Below are 25,775 nucleotides of genomic sequence, written 5' to 3'. Positions count from 1 at the left end.
CCATAGAGATATCGAGGTCCTCCTGATGGAATAGTTGGTAAATTTCTTCCCAGTTTATCCATATAATGGCCTCCCCCCGTAAGAAATTGTCATCTTTAATCTTCGCGCCCTGCATGAAGATGCAATCGGCCATCGCACGCATGTAGTGCTGGTGCAGCTTATACATTTGCGTTGGAAGCACGGACACTACTTCGGGGGTACAAGAGATTTGCCCAGCTCATACGTCCATTTGACGACTACATCGGCCTTTGGAATATCTTCTCCCCCTGCAATCTGAGCCGCCGTCAGGTTTGATTCTTTCAAAAATGTAACAAAGTCTTGTTGTTGCGTCGTCTGTCCCACTACGAGAGGTTCTATTGATTGTTTCTTTTGGGCTCCGAGCTGTGGAACGTCGGACGACGACGACTTTGATTGTCTCTTCTTTTTCTCAGTAGTTTTGATAATTGTGCATTCGTAGTCTGAAGGGGGATCTCTCGGAATGAATTTTCTCTTATTTGCTTCGCACATTCCCTTAAAAAATTTCAAATCTATCGGATTTATCACTTTCTCGGGCTCCGGCTTCGGCTTCGGCATCGGCTTGAAGTGCTCTTTAACTCTTTCTTGAGTTATCCGATCGCATTCTTTAAGGCTCATGTCCCAGGGTTTAATAGGAGCCTCCTTGGTTTTCTTCTCCTTTTCCTTCTTCTTTGGAGGCTCCTTAGCCGGTGCAGCTACCTTCTTTGTCGGCGGCTGTTTTTGCATCTTTGCCGGCGGCGGAGGAGGTGACCATGGAGGCGACGGTGACGCTTGAGTGTTCATCGGCATATGAGATGATGATGATGGAGAATGTGCCAGTGAACCTTGCCGAGACAGTGCTGCCCTTAGGGAGTTTTGCGGAGATGCCGGCCTTGGAGAGGCATGCTGAGATGCCGGTCTTGGTGTTTGATCATCCGACTTTAGGACAATGTAGCGCTTATCCCATAGGATGTAGCCATGAATGGCTTCTGCTAGTGTCCTCTCCCCATCGCCTACAGGAATATCAAGCTCGAGCGTCTCCCAACCCTGGCACACCTGCTCCATGCCAACTCTTGTGTATCCTGGCGGAATTTGCTGCCCGTGGTACACGTCGCCTGGTTGGGTTGGCATGGCGGTACCGTACGCAACAGTGAACATTAAGTTCTTAATGGCAGTCTGCAGGTCACAAGGTGTCCGCTGGGTGATCTCATCCGCTGGAAATCGCTGCGGGGCCGCCGCTTCAACTGCAGCCTGGATCCCCGTTGGCTCGACGACGGCGACGTCTGTGGAAGCGCAGCTGCTTTTCCGCTGAGACAGATGATCGGCTACGACATTAGGCTCTGGAGGCACCGTTTGCGCTTGCTGTTGCTGTCTCATTGCTATGGCCACTTAGCGTTGAACCTCTTCCTCTAGTCTTTGATCGTGCGACATGAGCCGTTCCTCTAGCCTTCGCAAGTGCTCCCGCTCATCATTCTTTCTTCTTTGCCGGCTTCTATATGATTCAATGTAATCCCTAAACCCATACTTCCACGGAACCACGCCTGTGCCTCTTGTGCGGCCCGGATGCTCTGGATTCCTAAGGGCGTAAGTCAGCTCGTCCCTCTCTCTATCCGGCTGGAATGTTCCCTCGGCCGCTGCTTGTATGGCCTCCTGTAGTCTCTGGGCTGCTCGCTGGATGTTTGGCCCATAGATGCAGTCACCAGTCAATGGGTCCAAGCTTCCCCCGTGACCATAAAACCAGGTCCTTGACCTTTCAGGCCAGTTCATGGTCGCAGGTTGGATGTCTCTGTCAAGCAGATCCTGCTCCATCTTCTCCCATTTGGGTATTGCAAGGTTGTAGCCTCCTAGGCCTAGAGTGTGATAGTACACTTTCTTCGAGGCATTGTTTTTGGCCTTCTGCACCTTCTGAAGCCCAAGCTCTGAAGACTTGTATTCCACAAATGCACCCCAGTGACCCCTAAGCTTTTCGAGCTCACGCGGTAAATACGGGTGTGGTTCCGGTCTTGATATATTTCTTCGTCAAAATTTTCTTGAATAATTGCAGCTGTTCGGCCATCTTACTTAGGGTCCAGCGCTTGCATGTCTCTTCGGATTCAGCTGGAACCGTGAAGTTTTTCTTAAGCTCCCGCCAGCACCATTCTTTTTTTCTTTTGGGTACCGCATCCCGTTCCTTGCTTGGATTGGAAGCTTTCCATATCCTGAAACTGATCGGGATGTGGTCCCTGACAATACATCCGGATTGTCTTATGAATTTTTTGGTGGCAGCTTCTGGAGCGATCGGTTCGCCATCTGGACCAACTTCCGTTATAATGAACCGCCCTTCCAGTTTTTTTGTTGGGCTATGATCCAGATGGCTATAAAAAAACATTCATAGTATTCATATAGATTCAGATGAAAATATGATTGTCACTACAAATAAGTATAGTTGTGATATGTACATTAGCACTTTGTTCAGCTGCAGCGTCATCCTGAATAAATGGTGGCTCAATTCCATCACCAGACATATTCAAATATATGTCGGTATTGCTGCCATCATCAGCTTGTTCAGGGACATCTCCTTGACCTTCGACAATCATATTTAATAGGAACTGTTCGTCTTCCGCGTCTGCGTGTCACGGGTCCATCATAACTAAAATATGAATACAAATAAAACCCTTAAAAAATTCTCTAAGTAATTCACATCAATATTGACTAAGTAATTCTCCAAGTATGTCACTAAGTAATTCAATGAAATATTCACTTATTAATTCACACAGTACTTCACTAAGTAGTTCACTAAGTCATTCTCCAAGTAATTTACTAAGTCATTCTCCAAGTAATTCACTAAGTCATTCTCTAAGTATTTCACAAAGTCAAAATGCAATTTTCTACAATATTTTGTAGTCGCTAAGTAATATACATGAAATATTCAAGAAATATTATAAACTTTTGACATATTTGCGCAGTATGAAATTGTATTTAAAGGTGATAGGAATATTCATGTTATACTTGCCTTCCTCAAACTGCTCCTGCTGCTCGAAGTGCCCCATGGAAGGTGGCTCCTGGTACTCCTCCGAAGGATCAACGTCTACTCACGATCGCAACGCCAAAACAAGGTCCAGCACATACACATACATGCAAACAAAGACAAATGCTAAGAAATAGTACAACAATACAAAAAAACAGCAAACAAAACTGAACTAGAACTATTCTACGCATTACAACGATCGCATGGACATAAAAAACACCTAAAACGGAGCTAGAACGCGAAATCTAGGGCTAAAACAAGGTCCAGGGACTAAACTGCGAGAAAATTGGAACTACAGGGTTTCTGCGCAAAAACCAAGGACTAAAACATAATTAAAGGTTAGATCTAGGGTCTAACGTGCAAAAAGACAGGGACTGGACGGCGGGTTCGAAAACTGGAAAGCTTAGGGGCCTAAACGCTAAAAACAGGGCTGATCTGGAATTATTTTTGAACTGCAGTGGATCGCGAGTTAATTCCCGAAAAGTCCAGGGGCTCTTTAACAAAAAGGGCAGGCTGAAGCGGTATCTAAGGATGAGGGTCGTCGGATCTGGATCTGGCGGTTCGGGTTTGATCCGATCTCGATCTAATCTGGTGCGTTGGTTGCGGATCGGGCGGCCGGGACCTAACTGGCGTGGGACGCGGCGGCGCTCGGCTCAGGCTCACCGGAGCTCAACGTTCTCGGTGCTCTGGGGGTGGTGCTCACCGGGGGCTCACCGGGGTGGTGCTCACCGGGGGCTCAGGTTGGCCGGAGATGCAGCGCAGCGGCGTGCAGCAGGGTCGACGGCGATGGCGAGCGGCGGCGAACGGGCGAAGCTCGTGGGGGAGGCGCTGCAGGGTTCCTCCGGGCTCCTGGATCCCGTGATTCAACTCGTGAGGGACCTGCGAAGGTGCAGCGGGCTGGGGGTCAGGGCGGCATGGAGTCCACCGGCGGCGAGGAATCGTGGCGGCGGACGGAAATACCTGCGGTGGCGTTCGGCACAAATTCCGGCCACTGCAGGGGCTCTGGTCGAGGTTGGGCGGCTCCGCGAGGTTCCTGGGCTCACGGTGGAGGAGAAGTAGTGGATCAGAGATGGCGGACGCGGCGGCGGAGAAGCAGCGGATCGGAGATGGTGAAGAAGTGTTGGGAGAAGAGGATCAAGGCGCACACATATATAGGATGGGGGCCTTTTGTCCCGGGTGAAGCCACCACCCGGGACAAAAAGGCCTTTTGACCTGGGTCGTGGCTCCACCCGGGACAAAAGGGGTCTGTTTTCCCTCATTCCCGCCAAATCTTATGGTTGTTTTTGTTTCTTTTTACTTCTCTTTTAAAATAGGCTTTCATTTGTTAATTCGGTTAATAAATTTTGATTCCAAAAATTATAGAACAAAATTTCTTATCTCTATATAAACTTGATATACGCAACAAAAATAATTAATTTTCATCCAAGTGATTGGGTCAACGAAATATCTAACTTTTTTGAAATCATATTTGTTATTTTGACCATGCAAAAATATATTAGGTGAACAAATTTTTTCAAACTGTTGCTTTTCGACAGAAAGTGGATTCTATCACGATATTAACGTTTAAAATGTGAATTTTACATAAAATTAAGCAATTTCATGATTTTAATGAGTAGTGTGTGAGTTTGAGAGATTGTGTGTGTTAGTGAGAGAGTATAGTGTGTTAATGTGAATGTAATTTCATGAAATAAATAAAATTAGTTGAGTAATCCATTATTGAATGAAAATTATAATTGAGTCTGGTAATTAAGTGAAAAATATAAAAAATGATATATATAACACATAAAGTATAATTGTACAGTACATATATAATAAAAGTATTCGAATTGCGATTACGTTTTTATACAATAATATAAAATGATTCAAATGATTCAAGTACATGAAGGATTAGCGGTAACAGACTTTCTCTTCACAAATGTCCCTTTATTATGATCACGGCGCAAGTATGGAGCATCATCATTGGCTAGCAGGATGCATGGATCAGCATTTACTTCGAAAGGTGGAATGGTAACAAAATTATTATATTCTTCTGACAAGTCTGTCTTGTCCTCCACTCCAACGATGTTTCTCTTTCCTGATAGAACTATGTGTCTCTTAGGCTCATCTTTTTGCTTGTTTATCCCCTTCTTTGGCTTGCTGGACATGTCCTTAATGTAGAAAACCTGAGCGACATCCTGGGCTAGGACAAATGGCTCGTCTCTATACCCAAGATTGTTGAGATCAACTATTGTCATCCCATACTCATCTTTTGTTACCCCTCCTCCAGATAGCTTAACCCATTGGCAACGAAATAGAGGCACCTTGAAATTGGGACCGTAATCCAGCTCCCATATATCTTCAATGTAGCCGTAATATGTGTCCTTTTTTCCATTATTGTCCGTGGCATCCATACGAACACCGCTGTTTTGGTTGGTACTCTTTTTATCTTGGGCTATCGTATAAAATGTGTTTCCATTTATCTCGTACACTTGGTATGTTAAGATATTCCAAGATGGTCCCCTAGCCAATAAGAATAGTTGTTCACTTATATCCATGTTATGCATTAGATGCTTCCGCAACCAGTTGCAGAAAGTATTCATGTGCTCATGTGTAATCCATGCCTCAGACTTTTCCGGGAAATTGGAGAGCAGAATTTTCTTGTGTTCCTCGATATATGGGTCAACCAAGGATGATTGTTGAAGAACCATATAATGCGCTTTCTTGAATGAGAAATCATCTGTGCAGACATAAGATTTCTTTCCAAATGTACCCTTTTCAGTTAGTCTCCCCTCATATCGCGATTCAGGCACTCCAATCGGTTTAAGGTCATCAATAAAGTCAACACAAAAGTCAATGACCTCCTCAGTTCCGTAGGCACTGGCGATGCTTCCTTCTGGACGAGCTCGATTACGAACACATTTCTTGAGTACCCCCATGAACCTTTCGAATGGGAACATGTTGTGTAGAAATACTGGTCCGAGGATATCAATCTCTTTCACAAGGTGCACTAGAAGATGTGTCATGATGTTGAAGAAAGATGGTGGAAATATCAGCTCAAAGCCAACAAGACATTGCACCACATTGTTTTGCAGCTTTATCAAATTCTCCGGGTCAATTATCTTCTGAGAAACTGCATTGAGGAAGGCACATAGCTTCACGATGGTTAACCGGACGTTATCAGGCAGAATCCCCCGCAGCACAACCGGAAGAAGTTCGGTCATAAGCACATGGCAGTCATGGGACTTGAGATTTGTAAATTTCTTCTCTGCCAAATTTAAAATTCCTTTTATATTGGATGAGTATCCAGATGGAACCTTTATACTGCTCAAGCAGTCAAACATGGTTTCTTTCTTTTCATTGCTAAGAGTATAGCTGGAAAGACTTAAGTATTGTCGTCCATTATCTCGCTGTTGTGGATGTAAGGCATCTCGTTCTTCCATACGTTACAATTCTTGACGTGCTTCTACTGTATCTTTTGTCTTTCTGTACACTCCCAAGAATGCTATCAGGTTGACACAAAAATTCTTCGTGAGGTGCATCATATCAATTGCATGACGAACATCTAAGACTTCCCAATATGGTAGCTCCTAAAATATGGATTTCTTCTTCCACATGGGCGCCATTCCGTTTTCATTCGGAACAGGTTCGCTATCAGATCCCTTTCCAAAAATAACTTCTAGATCTTTTACCATGTCGAAAACGTCTTTACCACTACGGTGCATCGGTTTTGTTCGGTGGTCCACTTGGCTTTTGAAATGCTTGCCCTTCTTTCGTACCGCATGCCTGATGGGAAGAAACCGACGATGACCCATGTATACAACCTTCTTACAGTGAGTCAACCATATATTATCGGTATCATCTAAACAGTGTGTGCATGCTTTGTATCCCTTGTTCGAATGTCCTAACAAGTTACTAAGAGCAGGCCAGTCATTGATCGTTACGAACAGCAATGCTTGTAGGTTGAAGTTTTCCTATTTGTATTCATCCCACATCCGTACACCTTCATCGCCCCAGAGCAATAAGAGTTCTTCGACCAATGGTCTTAGGTACACATCAATGTCATTTCCGGGCTGTTTTGGACCCGGGATAAGCACTGGCATCATGATGAACTTTCGTTTCATGCAGAGCCATGGTGGAAGATTGTACATACAAAGAGTCACATGCCAAGTGCTATGACCACTGCTCATCTCACCAAAAGGATTCATGCCATCCGTACTCAAACCGAATCTTATGTTTCTTGCATCCAAATCAAATTCAGGGTACGTTCTATCTATTTTTCTCCACTGCGACCCATCAGCGGGGTGTCTCAACATCGAGTCTTTTTTGCGTTCCTCTTTGTGCCATCGCATCAACATAGCATTATCTTTATTTCTAAACAGAAGCTTCAAATGTGGTATTATAGGCGAATACCACATGACCTTCGCAGGAACTCTCTTTCGGGGAGGCTCCCCCTCGACATCTCCAGGATCATCTTTTCTAATCTTGTAACTCAATGCACTGCATACGGGACATGCATCCAAATTCTCGTACTCGCCTCGGTAGAGGATGCAGTCGTTGGGGCATGCATGTATCTTTTGCACTTCCAATCCTAAAGGGCAAATAAGTTGTTTGGCTTCATACGTTGTGGTAGGCAATTGGTTGTCCTTAGGAAGCATTTTTTTAACAAGTTTGAGTAATTCACCATATTCCTTGTCGGATACACCATTTGTCGTCTTCCATTGCAGCAACTCCAAGGTGGTGCCAAGTTTCTTCAATCCATTTTGACAATCTGGGTACAACAACTTACGGTGGTCCTCTAACAACTTCTGGAACTTCAACCTCTCCGTTTCACTCTCACAGTCTGCCTGCACATTGTGCAATGCCTACCCCAGATCGTCGCTGGGATCATTTTCTGCTACATCTACTTCGGGCTCTTCCATGGGAATATCGTCATTGAATGCACCGATTCTAGCATTCCCGGGAAAGTGGTCGTCAAAATCTTCTTCTTCATTGTCTTCCATGGTAACCCCCTGTTCTCCGTGCTTCGTCCAACAAACATACTTCTCCATGAAACCATTTGCGAAAATGTGGCTGTGTAGGATTCTTGAAGATGAGTAATCCTTGTTATTATTGCAATGAACACACCGGTAGCACATAAAACCATTCTGCTTGTTTGCCTCAGCCACAGACAAAAAATAATGCAGGCCATCAATGAATACTTTCGAACGTCGGTCAGCATTGTACATCCATTGCCGGTCCATCTGCATTTTAAATAAATCGATTTGAATTCTTCACACGTATCGAATAAATAAAATATATCAAACCTAAATTAAACTAAATGTAACATAACATGAATAATTAAAAGATCTGCAATATCCATCATACATCTTGATTAATTAAAAGGAGTACTTAATCCATTACAGAACTTAACAAAGGAGTACTATACATGAAACTTAAAAATTCGGACAACAACACATAGGTTTTCAACCGTCCTTGCGTTGGAACGCAGAATGCTATAACGGATTTCTTGCTGGCGCAGAAGATGGCGGAGCTGAAACCTCTGAGTTTGGTGGTGACGAACCGTAACGCCGCAATAAATCCTCAAGATCAAACGGAGGTTCCTCGTCCCTTGCCATGCATTCTCTATATTCTTTTTTCAAATAACAGAGCGCTGCCCTATGAAAAGCACTAGGTTTTTTGAACCGACGACCTACTCGAGTTGTGCCATTCTCTCCAGAAGGACAACGATCACCCCCACCAGCGCCACTCCCTCCAGCTGCTGAAGCCATATTTTACTGAAAAATACCTTTATTTTTCACAAAATTATAAATTCTTACCATTACAATGCAAATATTATTTACTATTACAATTACAATGATCAGATTAATAACTCTTGCAAATAACAATGAAATCATATAAAAAGATGAAATGTATCATTAATTGAAATAAATCTCTAATTAATTGAAAGAAATCTCTATAACTTCTAATTACTTTGACACCCTTCAGTTGCAGGAGTACACTCTTTTCAATATCCAGAAACCCTCTAGAAGAAAAAAAACCTTTATTTCTGAAAATGTTTATGTCAGTAACCTCAACCCTGCGGTGATGACACTGCCTTTCGGGGGAACACGGTGCGGTACAAGGATGTCACCAATCGGCTAGTCACAGTACCAACATTTACGATTAATAGGCACAGCACTTGGCACAGGTAGCGTGCTCGTTGATATGCTCTCAGTACAACAACGGCCATGCTGACTGCGTCAAATGCTGTCTTCTTATCAATCGGAAGTGCTGGTGATGCGACCAACCGATTCGCGACGTCCTTATAGCGCATCGTGTATCCCCGAAAGGTAGTGCCATCATCGTTGGATGGAGATTAACGACGTATACTTGTTTCGAAATAAAGATTTTTTTAGCTTCTAGATGGTTTCAATGTGAGCCTGAATAAATATATCACTAGAGTGTCAAAATAATTCATTCATAATACAAAAAATTCTAATATACTCATTTCATTAATTCATTCATGAATACAAAAATCAATTATCCACAATATGGTCATATATACAAGTACATCACATGAAGTGTCTACACTCATTCTAAAAATTTCTACTATCCACATACTCATCTAAATCTAAAAGAAAATCACACCTACATATGCAATCTAAATGTCCAAGAAATGAGATAGCTACACATTTTCTCTATTTCTAAAGCATGAAATGAGCTATACAAGCCAAGGAATAAGAGAAAAATAAGCCTCAAACCTTTAGCGCCGATGGATGGACGGGTAATCAAAGATCTTCACAAATGTGGTGAAGAAATGAGTAAGAACTCCTCTCTCCCGAGCAAAGAACAGCAAGAACAAGTGAGCTGAATGACTCGGGCGGAGGGAGAGGGAAGGGGATAAGGGGGCCAAGGAGTACCAACCGGGACAAAAGGGGGGCCTTTTATCCCGGTTGGTGGCTCCAACCGGGACAAAAGGTTGTGCGGGCCTTTTGTCCCGGTTGGAGCCACCAACCGGGATAAAAGGCCACCCTTTTGTCCCGGTTGGTGCCTCCAACCAGGACAAAAAGCCCCTGTCCCCCGCTGGCCCAGCTAGCCGTTGGACCCGGAACAAAAGCCACATATTGTCCCGGGCCCAAAGGCTACCGGGACAAATAGTCTGAAACAAAGGCCTGTTCTGTAAGCTTATTCTTACTCGGTTCCTTCCAGTAGCCTAGACAAAAATTTGCGCCACTGTTTCTGGTCAGCTGGTCGCAGCACATGTATTCATCCCCCCCCCCCCCCCCCCCCCCTCCTGCCCTCCACCGGAGGGAAGAGTCCACAGCAAACAACACGGAGTTAAAACCATCGGCTCTACAGTCTCTCTCAACCCTTGCTCCTCGTCACATCTCGATCCGCTTCTGCTTGTCGTTTCGTTGTAATTTGGTCACTGTCTCCGTCACAATCCTTCCTGGATCTGATCCCGTCAGACCGATGAAAACCAGTAGTATAGATTACTTGCGCCGTGTTTGGTTGCGCTCCGTAAATTTTTTGAAAAAACATCTTTCTATATTTGAAATACTAAAACTAATCACAAAAATAATTACAGAACTCGTCTGTAAATCGCGAGACGAATCTAATGAGCCTAATTAATCTATCATTAGAGGTTATTCACTGTAGCATTACTGTAGCAATTTAGCATCTAATTACAGCCTAATTAGGTTCATTAGATTCGTCTCGCCATTTACAGACAGCAGTCGCAATGCGTTTTTTATTTCGTCTAGATTTAAATCTCCATGCAGGTGTCGGAAAAAAAATTTGGAAGTTTGGTTTATGCAACCAAACACAGCCTTGGTTGTGGAGGCTCCATTGAATGGTGTCGTCGTTGACGCACGTACTGCTTGACTAATCCAATCTCATAGTACGGGCGATGCCTGCCTTCATGTCCAAGCATCTATATGTGCTCTCGTAAATCGATCATCAGCAATGAATAGTAAAACTTCTCCTCTCAGGATGATAGACCCTGATCCTCTAAGCCGGCGCTCTGGATTCTGATCCCATGGATTGAAAAGGTACGTGAAACGGAAAAACAAGCTGATGGCAAATCATGTGTGAAAGATAAAGAACACCAACATTGACTTTGCGGCCTGAGTTAGACGCGTCATGCATATATACGTGTATTTTATTAAAATAGTGGGTACACGGTGGATCCTTGGATCTAAAAATTACTCATGTCTTTGGATGTTAATCAGAGTATTATTAAATGTAGATTATCGATAAAACCCATTCCATCATCCTAGGCTAATTTGCGAGATGAATCTAATGAGCCTAATTAATCCATAATTTGCTATATTGGTGCTACAATAACCATCCACTAATTATAGATTAATTTACCTTGTTAGATTCGTCTCGCGAATTAGCCCAGGGGTTTCGCAATTAGTTTTATAATTAGATTTTATTTAATACTCCTAAATGACAAGATTCTCTGGACTAAACTTTAGCCCCTGCGATCCAAATAGACCAACACTGTAACCTAAATGCTTTCTCTGGTGGGAACAAAAGCCCACTAGCTATTAGTGCCGAAAATTGGCACCAAGCCGATCTAGCTAGGCAAACTACGCTAAACAGTTTTCAAGACGGTTAGGCCGGATTTGGCTTTGTAACCGATCTGGCAACAAAAATCAGTCTGATTGGTTTGTCAACTAGGTCCGACCGGGTTGGGCCAAAGAATTAGGGAGTACATATGGATCACAACTTGTAATAGGAATTTTCTTTGCGTGACAAGATCTCACCTCCTAGAGCTCGGACGCCTAAAATTGAGAGAGGGGTTTGGGTTAGGAATTTTTCATGGTTGGTGGACTTGTAGAAGCTTTGGAGGAAGGCATGCAGGTGGCTTGGCGGAGGTGGATGAGGGGACAGGGCACCAAGCCAGTGGAGAGCGAAGGACAATTCGGGTGGGCGGTGTCGGGATGGGAAGTTTGACGCCAAGAAATTAGCAGGTGTGGCACCGCCAGCGCCCCCCCCCCCCCCCCCCCCCCCCCCCTAGTAGGTCGGTGGTTCACGGTTCACCTGCTTCTCCCATCCCTCCCTCACTGCAACACGGGGCCTGCCCATCTCCAACCCTAGAATAAGAAGATGGGGAAAGGTCGGCCGACGGTGGTATCAGTCACGAGGTGGGGTGTTGAGGCAGCGGTGATGCCACCGGCTGCAGGCGGCGAGAGGGCAGGGGAGAGCGGGTGCGATGGCGAGCGGCGGCGCCGGGTTTGCAAGGCGGGGGTAGCGGCAATAGACCCGACAACTGGAGTTGAGGGAGGGCAGGCGAGACAGTGGTGAGTGACGCCCTGGCTATTCGCGCTGCTGGGGACAACGATGGCGGCTGTCGGCGGGCGGGAGGCGAGGGTGGCCTGATGACGGCGACGGCGGCGAGAGGGAAGAGAGGAGGCGGCAATGGGCCAAGGTGGGCCACGATAGGGTGTCGTGGGCCGAGGTAGGCCGCGACAGGGTGTCGTGGGCCGAAGAAAGGTGTGCTTGCAGTGTAGCCCATATACACTACCCATGCAGTGTTAACATGTCCCCAAGGAGGAGGGGGGGGGGGGGCCGTCGCCGACGCACACGCGAGCTGAGACCGTGCATCGCACACTCCAGCCACGCACGTGCTCCGGAGGTTTATTCCAGACATCCTCAAAAAACGTGTTAAGACTTAAATCTTGAGAAAAACTACCATAATTTTCAAACCAGATGTCCAAATAAATTTCCCATTGCACCACTATGATCCTCGTCTTGGATATATTTAGATAATTTTTTCGTGTGAAATATTTTTTCTACGAAGACAGAACAATTTACTATAAAGCTGGAACAATTGTTCCGGGTTCACGAAAAATTGTTCTAGCAGCTTAAAAAATTGTTCCAAAAAATTTCATCCAAATATGATCAACATTATGACTATTACGATGATATCTTCGATGTTGGCCATATTCTGATTAAATGTATTTTAAATAATTTTTTAAATATTGGAACAATTTTTCATTAACGTGGTACAATGTTCCAACTTCATAATAAATTGTTTCACCTTGAGAAAAAAATTGTTCTACATAGAAAAATTATCTAAAATTACCTTAGTGTGGTCTTGTTTCGAAGATTTCGTTGTGAGGATCACAGTGGTGCAATCGGAATTTAATTTGGACACCTGGTTTGGAAACTACAGCTTCTTTTCTTTGGATTGAAAAGTTTACACATTTTTTTAGAAACCATTATTACCATGCAGCAGTTTCCAACTCCCACGCGGACAGCACTGCATCGCGGGGCGTGCGGTTCCTGTGCGAGAGCCGCGTACGCCTTGAGTGTGCTAGAATTCCAGCACGCACACTTCTCGAAAAAAGAATCTCGCATGCATAAAGTAATAAATGATGTCAATTTGCAAAACTTTTTTATGGATGAGTGTAACTTTTCACGACAAATCTAATGACGGTAATTAATCGATAATTAGTTACAGTGATGCTACAGTAACTATCCTCTAATCACACGTCAAAGACCTCAATAGATTCTTCAGGATCACTAGCGCGGGGTTCTGAAGTTGATTTTATAAACTGATTTTGTTTGACACCATAATTAGTGGTCAAAATTTGTTACTATTCACTAGCGCTACAATTGCAGCACAAACCAAACAAAACCCATGTCGCCTATGCGGTACGGACGGGCTCCCACGGCGGGGAGGCCACTTAACTTTTGCGATCTGTAATACATTAGTAAAAAATTTGGAACATGCGAAAGTGGCCCATGAGAAATCTAAATCATTGGGGCTGCCAGTTTTGTGACGTTCAAAATATATATGGGCTTTATTATTTCAAAAATATATATGGGCTTAGGCCCAGATGACTTTCTGGATAGGATGAGTTAATGTTTCCCACTTCCACTTACTGGCCTTTTAATTACTTGCAAATAGAAATGGCTAAGGGCCTGTTTGCTGACGTGCTAAGGGCCTGTTTGCTTCCCAGCCACAGCTCCCCACAGCTAAAGTTTGCCAGCAACGGAAATGTAACACCCAGATCTTAATCCTAGTTAAATTAATCACGGTCATTAGCTCGAACTTCCGCGACAAATCACCAAATCAAATTTATTTCTGTCAGCCTGGGCCAGACCGGTCTGACCGGTCTGGGCAACCGGTCTGACCGATTGATCCTGATTCAACCGTTTTGGGCCCCACATCATTTAAATCACTCCTCTCTCTCCCCAACAACTCACTCATCCTCACCACGCTCAGGGCACTCTCTCCCCGAGCTCTTTCCGCCCCAAACCCCAACCTCCCCAAATCCTCCCTTTCCATTGATTCCAAGGCCAAGGAAGGATCAAACGAGTGTGGGGGAGCTTCCCCTTCGTGATTCCCTTCCTGGGGTGAGGTGGAATCCAAGTTCTTTGTGGGGGAGGAGCCCATTCAAGGTAAACAAATTAGGGTTGAGTTGATTTCCATTTCTAGGTGGTTATAAGTGAACCCCTTTGGTCAGACACCTCTAGTTGAATTCATGAACTAAAGCCTAGAAGGGTATTAGAATTTGAAGGAGGCTAGTTTACTCACACAAGGTATGTCACCTAGGGTTGGGTGGATCCATCTTTCTAGAGGGTTTTAGTCGATTTGCTTGGGTTAAGATCATCTATATGCACCTCTGCACTAGTGCCTAAAAGGAATTGAGTTTTGGTGGGCTAGTTTAGCCGCGACTTGGGTTCTAGTTTTTGCTCTGGTTGGGACCGGTCTGATCGGTCAGAGGGAACGGTCTGACCGATAGGGGTCCGGACAGTCCGGCCATTTGTCCGGATACTCCGGATTTTTGGTCTCGAGTCGCACACAGGCCAGACCGGTCTGACCAGTTTGGTATACCGGTCTGACCGGTGATAGCAGGGCTGGGAGGGTTCAACTAGGGTTAGTTGGTGCAAATAGTTGGAATGTAATTTGGCTATTGGTTACTTGTAATTTTTATAAAATCCTACATATATTTCTCATGTCATATGCATATGCATACGTGTAGCAGCCGCGGCAGAGGAGGTGGTATACGAGGTGGTTGCGGAGCCACAGGGGCAAGCCCCGCCGCAGGAGGCTCGTGGGGAAGTGGCCCAAGGCCCAACTAACCTTAGCACTGAGCCGCAGACTCGAGGCAAGCCCCGGTGCATGCCCTATTATTTCAAATTTATGACACCTATATATATATTCCTATTACTTGTGCACTAGGTTTAGGAATTGTTTGGAACTCTAGTTGCATGATCCCTAGGTTCCCTAGAGTTATACTAGTATGTATAGGACGATAGAAATGCTATGCTTAATAAGATCTCGGTAGAAGTCGAGTGATTTCTGGTCACTCGCGAAATATAGGATATCTCATTATTTTGAGTATATGGAATATTGGAATAGGTTGGAGAAGGAAAAGAAATTGGAGACCGGGCGGGGAAAGGCTAGCCCCGTCTGTGTCGGTTAAGGACCGTTCGTTGTCTGGCCCTGTGATCGAGTTTGAATTGTACTAGCCGCATGCCGGGAGTAGGAGGTAGTCGAAACCGGTAAGCCGAGTACTGCCTTGCTTTGAAAGCACAGGAACCCGCACCCAACTCCTGGGGTGGTCGAGTAGTCGCGGAGAATTGGGGATGCATATGTTTACTTTTGGTGGTCTCACGTTGAGCTCGGCTGATCATATATCATTGGGTTGGTTCCTGTAGTTCAAGGCGGGGAGGGGAATGGTTGGTGCGTGTGGTCCGACGGGGCATACGCGTGCAGTGTTGGTTAGGTCCACCTTGCAAGGTTAAATCAGATCGATTCGCCGTCAGTCGCTCTCGGATATGAGCACCTTGATCGCAGCACCGCATCGTAGTAATGTTTTATGGAACTTAAGGGATGATTGAAAATGATTATCGTGAATTATTACTCAATGGTTGCTATGAATGCTTAGGAGATGCAAATACTAGTTGATGATCTAAATATATAGAATATGGGGCTAAAATAATGGAAGTAAGGAATTACTTTAGTCGCTTTTTCTGCAAAATAACCACCAGCCAAACGTCTTGCATGACTAGGTATGTGGACTAAGTTATACCCACTGGTCGGGTAAGTCTTGCTGAGTATTAGTTGCTCAGGGTTTGTTGCTACCCAATTTATTTCAGGACACTCGGACGTGGATTTATGTCCCTGCTGCGTTAAATTTATCCGCAGAGATGCAGAGGGGTGGGAAGTGGTGGAGCGAGACCCCTAGACTAGGGTTTTGGCGGGTTGCACACTTGGGGGCTGAGTATGCAGCCCCTCTGTTTTGCTGGGACCGGTCTGACCGGTGGTGTCAGGCTGAACCTCTAGGGGTAGTGTAGTATAGTCTTTTCCTTGGCATAAATTCTAGTTTTAATAGTTGGAAGACTTATATATCAAGTATGTATTTAAATCCGGTTTGTAAAATTGTTGTTTTTGAAGTTGGGTTGTAAAAGTGTGTTTTATCCTATTATGTCACGTGTTGTATTTTTAAGTATTCGTTGTGCTTGTACTATCTGCGCCCGCCTTCGCGTGGCACTACAGGTGTTGTTTCGATCGGGCCGTGGGTTAAGAAAGGACCGTCAAATTAAGCCATTAAGCTAATGCGCCCGATGTGTTCAAATGACGGCCATTACGCTTAATTTAGAATTTTAATTTGGCGGTTCCGTCACAGGAAAAAAAACAAAAAAACTAGCGCTTGGTTGCTCATCTCGTGACGCGCCCACTATAGTTTTTGCTGGCGGCCAAAAAGCTCACCGCAAAATGTGTTGTGGAGTCCATCGTGGTGGCAGGCTTTGGCCGGGTATACAAACATGCCCTAAATCAGTAAAATACATAACACATACCGATACTTAAAAAAATTGTACGATAGGTGGGTACCATCCCGAGATGGTAGAGGCTGGAACTTGGTTCCATTATCTTAAAAAAAAAAAACTAGTTAAACTTGAAAACTACCGACAAGCATGGTAGCTGATCGATCATTATTGGTTGCAGTGGGTGCCATAATAATCCAAGTTACAAATGCCCTTGGGTGCTGTATTTACTCGTGCGTGAAACTTGTACTGCAGAGTATTATTTGTAATTAAACAATAAAAACAAAGGTATAAATGAGCTAGAGATAGCAGATCCATCAAATAGATTGATCATACTAATTAAGCTTGTTCTGTTGCAGATAGTGAAGTTGCTTTCTCTTGCACTTCCTTGTCCAGCACCTTCTCATCTTGAGGTTTCTTGTGTTCTGTGTCATCATGCATACCACTGGGGACGCTAGCGTTGCCACACTCCTCAGTCTTACTCTCCATGCTTTTGCCCCCACAACATGCTATAGAGGCCACCAACCAACAGGATTCCACCCACAATGCTGCCGATGATGAAATTAAAAAAAAGGGAAGAGAATTGACTGTTAAGCAGCATTGTTTATGCCGATTCCTTTGCTGTACGAAATATAGCTAGCTAGTTTGGTTTACCTGCCGAGGTGAACAATCTCTCCAAGGAAGAAGGAGGAACAGAATATTGTCAATACGAAGCATAGTGGATTCCAGGCGGCAAGGAAGACGGGGCCTTTTAACACCACGCACCAAGCTTGCAGGTAGTAGGACACTCCGGTTACCACAAACCCCTGTCATCAGAAGCATTATATATTGCATTAATTGGTTTCATCCTATCAATAATATTGCATCAAGCTAGCAATAACAAATAGTAGTAACACTAGATACTAGCTAATATAATGTTCCTTCAACTAGCTAAAAAAAGCATGCACTTAGGGTATATAATAATTGGGGTGGCGAAGGGCGGCTCTGTAGTAGTGCGTGCAGGCAAATCATCCTCATCACATACGGTGTAAGCAACGGCGAGCAAGTTGATGTCAAGGCGGAGCTTCCACTTGGAGAAGTCCCTCTCGGCAACCACCGCGATGACGAACGATTGTGCCATTCTCAGCACGCACTGCGCCGTGGTGATGAGCATCTTGTTGGGGTACTCCTCGAGCAGCATGGCCTGCAGCACCATCCACAGGGACCAGGTCACGTTGGACAGAAACATCAGGAATGTCCCAACGATCCACATTGTTGTCCCTTGGCTTGCTCGAGCTTTGGTGGCATGGTGGTGGTCGGCGCGGAAGGCTCGGTGATGGTTGATCGGGCTCAGCGATGGCCCGGTGTAGAAGGCAATGGCAAAGGAACCAGCAATGCACAATGCTACACCGGCCAGTTTGGCCATGCCAGAGGGGCTCCTTAACCTCACCACCTCCATCCTGCAACCATGCACGTCATGCATTTTTTCTTTCAATTAATCAAAATTGAGATGATTTTTTTTTACTGTGTGGTCTATTCAAGATCATCATATTAGTAGAAGGATTCATATCTATTGTGTGCTGAAACTGAATGTATGCCTCTATACATATATATATATATATATATATATATATATATAGATATATATATATATATATATATATATAGTTTTTGACATTGTGGTGGCAAATCATGAGGATGTGGGCTGAGATTATTAACATATTGGATTTAGCAAAAAGCTCTATGCGTGATCACGAATCTGTAACCACTATCTAAGTGGCTGGCTATAGTGACAAAGGGAATGGGATTCATAACATTTTAATTTGTCTAGACATCGTGGAAGATTACAAATGATTTATTCATTGCTTTTTTCTTAAAAAAAGTGGAATGTTAGCCATCTGTAGCACAAGTTGCTTGATTTCAATTTCTTTATAGCAGATGCTTAAGGGGGGTGGGGTGGGGTCGGCAAGACTTTCCCCAATTCTTGAGCACTTTTTGTTGTTTGGAATTTTGACCTGGATTCGATGGCTGCTGTTGTTTCATTATTTTTTTTTTAAAAAAAGCTCTATAGTTAGACACAATGCAAGTCAATCATCTACTTCTGTAGTGTCCAATGCAAGTTCACGAACGGTTGATTGTTGTTGTTGCAGTATTGTTACCTCAATAGCAGCGCCAAGCAGAAGGTGATCACAGGAGTGGTTCGCCGCGCGCTGCCGCACCGCCTCCCGCCGTTGCGCGCCGTCACCTACATCCCCCGCGCGCCGCCTCCAGCTTCTCGCCGCGCGCTGCCGCGCCGCCTCCGGCTTCTCGCCGCTCCTGGCTGCTCGCGGCTGCCGTCCGAGCTTCTCCGCGGCCGCCGGTCGAGCTGCTTCGCGCCGCCGTCGCTCGCGCTGCTCTGTGGTGCCGATGCTGCCTAGCTTCTGCCCCTCCTTCTCCGAGCCAAGCAGACGCCGGCAGCCCTGGTCCCCATCCGGCGGCAACGAAGACGGACGGAGGCGGTGAGGTTCGAGGGAGGTGGCGGCGGGGATGACTGCCCGGCGCCGCCGGGAGAGGGGGAAGGAACCGGAGGAGGGGGCGAGCGCACAGAGGAGATGAGTGCGGCTGACAGTGAGCCCCGCTGGTTTGCAGGCCGAGATTTGAGAGGCCCATTGGGGTTGGGCTCTAATTTGGGCCCTCAAATTTTGCAGGCCGGATCCTAATTGGAAAAATAGGGGACTGATTTTGATTTTGAAAGGCCCACTGGAGATGCTCTTAGCCATTGTAATTAGGTACTACTAGCAGCGAATTGGCTTGTAGTCTAATGTTAGGATGATCTAGTGGGACGCTACCCACCGGGGTTCAAATTCTGGTGCTCGCATTTTTTCCTGGGATTTTTCTAGGATTTACCAGCGTTATGCTTTAAGTGGTAAACGACGTTTCCGTCGACAACGAGGCGCCAGTGGTGACTTCGGGAATCTTCAGATCTGCTGGTGCTCAGTCCTTCGGAGGCGCTCATAAGGGTAGGGTTTGCGTACCTGTGTTCATAGGGGTGAGTGTGCGTGCGTGTGTGGGCGTCTGCGAATTCTAAAAAAAAAAGGTACTACTAGCAGTTTTGGCGGGGAAACAGCACCTATGGCAGATGAGATGGGAAAAGAACGAAGGGAAAGGATGTAGGGGTCTAGGGGAAGCGTTTTTTCTCTTGTTAGAGTTAAATAGCTAGGTACGTACGAAATGGTACTTGGGTAATTTTGGCAGGAGCTGGTCAATGCACGATGGGTAATTTTGAGCAAAAATAGTTACCTTTTCATTTCAACCTTTGCAAGTTAATTGGTTCCATAGTAAATATAAATGGACAAATTAAAATATATTCTTCTCTTGTGACTAAAGTGGGAAAAGAAAACAGAGTTTGTGATTAGTAGTGTATATTAGGGTCTGTTTGGCACGGCTCTGGATCCGAGATTCATGTTGGAGCTGGAGTTTAATGGATAAAATAAAGTGTTTAAAACATTATTATTTCCTTTACTACAAGAATCAAATTTCTTATATAAATGCTCTCTATCATCCACAACTTTAGCTCTATTGATTTCTGGGCCTATACATACCTAGCTCCCAGAACTCAAAAAATTAAGTGGAGCTGGAGCTGTATCTAACAGGGCCTTAATATATAGATAGTACTCGTTAGTATAAAACCCAAAGAAGTGGCCACAGTAATTAATCAATATCAAATCACACAAAAAAGGAAAATATATTGAGGCAAGGATATCTCGATCTTATTTATGATATTGATGGTTCGAGTACAATTAATACATTTGTAACTTATACAGTAGTAAATAATGGAAGTGAGCTAAAGTACTTTGGGTTTTTTTTTCATAACTAAAAAGGCAACTATATATAAGTGGCGCCTTGTGGAATAAACATTTCTTCTTCCATGATATCTCGTCACCAATGCAGTACGATAGATTATTCATTATCTGTGTCTTATTATTTTAATCATATAGATAGTTCCTCCACCGGCCTTGCTTCGTTCTTCACGGAAAAACCTCAATGATGGATTGAAAACCCAATATCGGCGTAATCCTGTAGTCACTAAACCCAGCTTCTAAGAAGATCTTTTTCCATTCATGCTCCTCTCGCTCAGCACCACTATATCGCATCATGTACATATCAAAGAGCACATGCGTCTCTTTGACTATATTGTCCTGCGCCCCGTATCCGACCACGACGTTCATAATTATCACTTTTCCTCCGTCATCTCTGGCTGGGATTGCTCTCTTGCACTGTCGTAGTATCTTAACACAATGGTCATCATCCCAGCAATCCAAAACATACTGAAACACAGAGATCGACACCATCCACATTATATGCTATATATAGGGAAAATGAGCATATATACCATGTGTATAGTGAAAGAATTGAAGCACTAGCTAATAGTACCATGAATAATGCGTAATGAAATACTACATCTAGCTTCTTTTTTTTTAAAAAAAAGTACGTACCTTTAGGAAAACAGCATCTGCTGGTGGAATGAACTCAAACATGTCACCGGCGATGAACTTCACCGTGCCATCTAGATCAGGCGCCTTGCTGATCACCTGGTCGAGGTCTAGCACACTGCACTTGACGTGCGGAAATGCCTTGGCAATGGCCATCGCGGCAGCGCCATGGCCGCCGCCAACATCGACCAGCGAGCCGAGCCCGCGGAAGATGTTCGCGCTCTTGGCGTCTTTCAGCACGATACCCATGGAGAAGCTGCTGTCCGCAAAGCAGGCGTCGTTGAGCGCCCTGTTGTACGAGGCGTCGTTCTTCGTCAGGCCCCACGTAGGCACACCGAGTGCCGTCTCGAAGAGCGTCGCGGTGCCGGCGTCTCTGAACCACTCCTCCAGGCTGAAGAACGTGGAGATCGACGTGCTGGGGCGCGCCAAGAGGCGTAGCATCGCCGAGACGTCGCACGGCGGAGTGGAGGCAGCCGTGTCGTCGCTGACGAGAATGCGGGACACGTTCGTGAGCGTGTAGAGGGTCTCATTGCCTTCGTCAGGCTGATGGGAGTTGAAGACGCCGGAGAACGTGAGCACGCGCATCAGGCGGCGGAGGTACGAGCGCTTGGCCGGGTGGACGCCGGTGTCGGTGGCGATGTGCGGGAGCGTCGCGGCGCCGCCGCGGCGGTGGATGGCGCCAGGGATGCCTAGGCCAACCGCGCACAGGAGCGCGGTGGACTTGACGTGGACGAGGCCGTGGTGGTACATCTCCACGTAACCTTGGTGCAGGTCGTGCGTGTTCGGCTCTTCGTGGACGACAGGCGACGTGGTTTCTTGGACAGCCGACATGCTGGTGTGTGTTATTTGTTTTGAATGAATGGCAAGGGATGCTGGCTGCCTTGGCACCGGTTTTATAAGCATCGAGCTGGTGCAATTGCATGCAGAAGTGAGGTCGACTCTGTAATAAGTATATTCCTAGAATACTGTATACTGTAACAAATAAAGGACAAAACGGCTAAGGTTTTCGCACTGACCACGTGCAGAAAATTGCATGGACAACAGTATTTCTGCCAATCGCAGAATTAGAATGGTGAAGCAACGCCCTCAACTCCCATTCAGCATGACCCATTCGAGCCGAGCCGAGCATCGCCTACCCCGCCCACGCACTGACCGGACAGCCTATCGACCCGCTACGACGATGACAGGATGTGGCGCCATCCCGGCCATGGCTGCGCGCGCTAGCACCCCACCACGAGCGCCGATGGTTCCTTGCTTGCACCGCGGCGCATAGGAACAGTTGCGGCGCGGTGGGCGTCGCCATCGCGGGATCCATATGGATGGGATATTAGGTGCAAACTAACATCTCTGTACAAATCATGCAAACTCTAATCTGGGCCAATCCAATGAGCAAATCACTTTTGCAAATCCCTCCTCCCACTTCCACCCCTAATCACTTTTGCAAATCCCCCTTCCCACTCCTTCCCTGCGTGGCCCATTGGATCAACATCCTGTGGCCCAGATTAAACTTTGCATAGTTTGCAACAAGGGGTTAGTTCGCACCTGATACGTTGCCTAATATAAATGCATGTAAACTGGGCAACGGTTTGAGGGGTGGCATGTTTGTTTCCTGCATGCTATCTGTCACATCAATGGTTTGGATATTATTTAAGAGTATTAAATAAAGTTTAATAATAAAATATATTAATTTGCGAGACGAATCTAAGGAGTCTAATTAGTCCATGATTTGCTAGTGGTGCTACAGTAACAATTCACTAATTATAAATTAATTAGACTAATTATACTGAAGCTCCCATAGCTACAGTATTCATGATTTGAAATTAGTTTTATAATTAGCTCATATTTAGTCCTCCTAATTGATATCAAAACATTCGATGCGATAAGGCCGGACTCCCATAGCTTCTCCTACGGTGGCATTATTCAACAAATGTACTATTCCATCCGTTTCAAAAATAAGTGACGTTTTAGGATTTTGCACGTGGATTAAGGAAGAGGAGAGAGATAGAGAGTGTATAGGAAGCGAGGAGGGGTAGAGGAGAAGAGAGATAGAAATGGTGGCTTTATAGAGTGGACTGACTTTACTGATATAAAACATTTGGACTTACTTGATAATAACTTCTATTCAAACAAATAGATCCACTTACTAATTAAATCGAAAGGTAAACTTTAGTTGTCACACTCATCAAGATACATCTAGGTTCATCAAGCCATAACTTTTATCAAGGTTGCACATAATTAATTTACGATGTTTAAGAGAGATCAAGTGGTTTTCATAACCAAGAAGTGTGGCGATTCGAATCGATTGTATACCCTGCAGAGGATCCCTGATCACCCGTCACGTACGAGTTTCCGATTCAGGACCTCCCGTGGGGCTGATCACAACACGAGGTTCAGGATACAACCCTGCCACCATTTCCACTTCGAGTGGGGTATAACTGGATTCAAGAATTTAGGTCAACAAAGTTTCTAGGCTTACCGGTCCCATCAAGATTTAGGAACATGACACTCTCTGTGGAACAAATTTTGAATGCTAAAACGTCACTTATTTAGGAATGGAGGAAGTAGTGTGGAGCTGCAGCTATCTAAAATGAACTGGGCTTCTGTACAGTACACCCCATGAGCATCTCGATCTGAACATAAAAATGTGCACCTCTAAACATGTAAATTGGGCAACGGTTTGAGTTGAACATATGAACAAGAATATGAATTTATAAAAATGCACAAAAATCATTTAGAATGGCAAAACTGTGGCTTTGTTCCACCTCTCCTGTCCACGTGAACTTTTCTTCTCCATATGAACATCAAGACATGAAAAAAGAAAGGAAATTACAAAAAAATTTTGCTCCACCAAATTCCAACTAGAACTAGGACACCAGCAAACTTTTTTTAACTACTCAGCATCCCACATTATCCTAAGATCAAATAGTTCCTTCTTCTGAATAAAAAGTTTTAATCCTGAAAAAAATAATGTGCTACCGCAAATGAACTGCACAGCTATTCAACTATGTACATACAGAAATTGAAACAATATTGGTATTGGGGGGGGGGGGGGGGGGCGGCAATTGCACATCTTTCTTAAATAAATAAATGTAGCGGAAAGATTAGCGTCCTAGTCAAATAAACTATAAATCAGCTTGATGAAAATTGACATAGTTTTTGCTTCACCACATTTGAACTAGTACACTGGCAACCAGTACATGAACACAGATAGATATTTGTCCAGCATATAAAACATTATCCCCTGATCTAGATTGGGAACCACTGCGTGAACATAGATATTTGTTCAGCATAAACACCCCTGATCAAATCACAAGCTATTCTGTACAAAAATCTTTTCTACTGGCATGCTCAAAACCAATTAGGTTGAGTGATCCAAACACCTAATAACGCTTATTTTCCTAATGGAAAAATACCATAACAAGGGCATGCCTTATTTACTTAAGCCAACCCCTTGCAATGTCCTATCCTCTACCAGATTAAAAAAAATAGATATTTAATGAGCAATTTGAAAGAAAGTTGTAATCTAGAAATTAAAAACAGAAATTTAAAATCATTTGAACTATGCAACCTACAAAGGTTTATTGTTTTTTTTTAAAAAAATAGCTGGACAAACTAAGGGAGGCAACCAAACATCTTTATTATTTCTTGGAAGGAAGCAAAAACTTAATAATTATCCAACGAAAGGTACATATCAGAAATAAAGCAATCAACCAAAAAGTCCATATCAGAAATGAAGCAATGTGCGAATTTGGTGAATATAAATCCACGAAATCCAATATGTCAAATCACAGCGAGTATTGCTTGTAAGGTAGTGTATGTTGGTTACTTGAACCGCAACAAAAACTCTCTAATTAAATAGTATGTCCTATGTTAATGCCGTCCAGTGTAGCCCGAAGCTAAAGGTCAAAATTCATGGAATTAAAGCCACCAATCCAAATCGAAATGGGCACAGACATATAGAACATGTGTTACACGCATGCATGAGTTTGGCTGCAAGAAAAACTCTATAATCAAGTAGGTCGTATTTTGCTGTCATCGTATCATGTGAAGCTAAGGACAAGAGGCCCAATTTGAGAATAAATCCATCAATCAACATCAAGATTTTTTCCCATCCTTGTCAGTGTGTTATTTCAATCTGACGATGTAGTAATCTGACGAGAAAATGCTAGGATATTCGATGGAGCATGTGTTGCAAGGAACCGCCGAACCAGGGTTGCCGTGGGTTAGTCCAGCCGATTACGCTCTGAACTTCATTCTCCCAAAAAGAAAAGGTGATCAGTCCCAAATAAGCTGCATCACTACGGAGCAGGATGCACGAGTCCTTTTTTTCTTTTCGAAGGGACAACTGGGGGGTTAAGAAGCCCACCTGAATTTGTCATTGAAAGGGGTCACAGAGTGCACAAAATTTGGTTAGAGCTACAGCAGGGGTGGGAGGTGTGAAGCACGAAGACGTTGCATGCATTAGCGGTGTTTGAGGCGCACCATGAGGTCAGTGGGTCCACGGATAAAGTTTCTTGGAGACCTGTGAACCAAACAAGCAGACGGAGGTGGGCGTGCGAGGCCGCGGGTGTGGGCAG

At 44.7% G+C, this 25,775-nt stretch overlaps 1 protein-coding gene and 1 pseudogene across 1 annotated transcript; both read right to left on the bottom strand.

Moving 5' to 3' along the window:
- Positions 1 to 16,872: 16,872 nt before the first annotated feature.
- On the bottom strand, positions 16,873 to 19,196 carry LOC120662387 (annotated as a pseudogene).
- A 1,257-nt stretch (positions 19,197 to 20,453) lies between these two features.
- Positions 20,454 to 22,072, bottom strand: LOC120658063 (acetylserotonin O-methyltransferase 1-like). Its single transcript, XM_039936266.1, has 2 exons — positions 21,202 to 22,072; positions 20,454 to 21,033 (listed from the first exon to the last, which is right to left on the bottom strand). The coding sequence occupies exons 1-2, from the start codon at positions 22,027 to 22,029 to the stop codon at positions 20,734 to 20,736; spliced, it is 1,128 nt and encodes a 375-aa protein (XP_039792200.1). The 5' UTR covers positions 22,030 to 22,072; the 3' UTR covers positions 20,454 to 20,733.
- Between the last annotated feature and the right edge of the window lie 3,703 nt (positions 22,073 to 25,775).

Source organism: Panicum virgatum, chromosome 2N (assembly GCF_016808335.1).
Source record: "Panicum virgatum strain AP13 chromosome 2N, P.virgatum_v5, whole genome shotgun sequence".
Classification (NCBI taxonomy): Eukaryota; Viridiplantae; Streptophyta; class Magnoliopsida; order Poales; family Poaceae; genus Panicum; species Panicum virgatum.
Note: the sequence above shows the minus strand (reverse complement) of the source record. Positions and strands in the feature narration are given on the sequence as shown.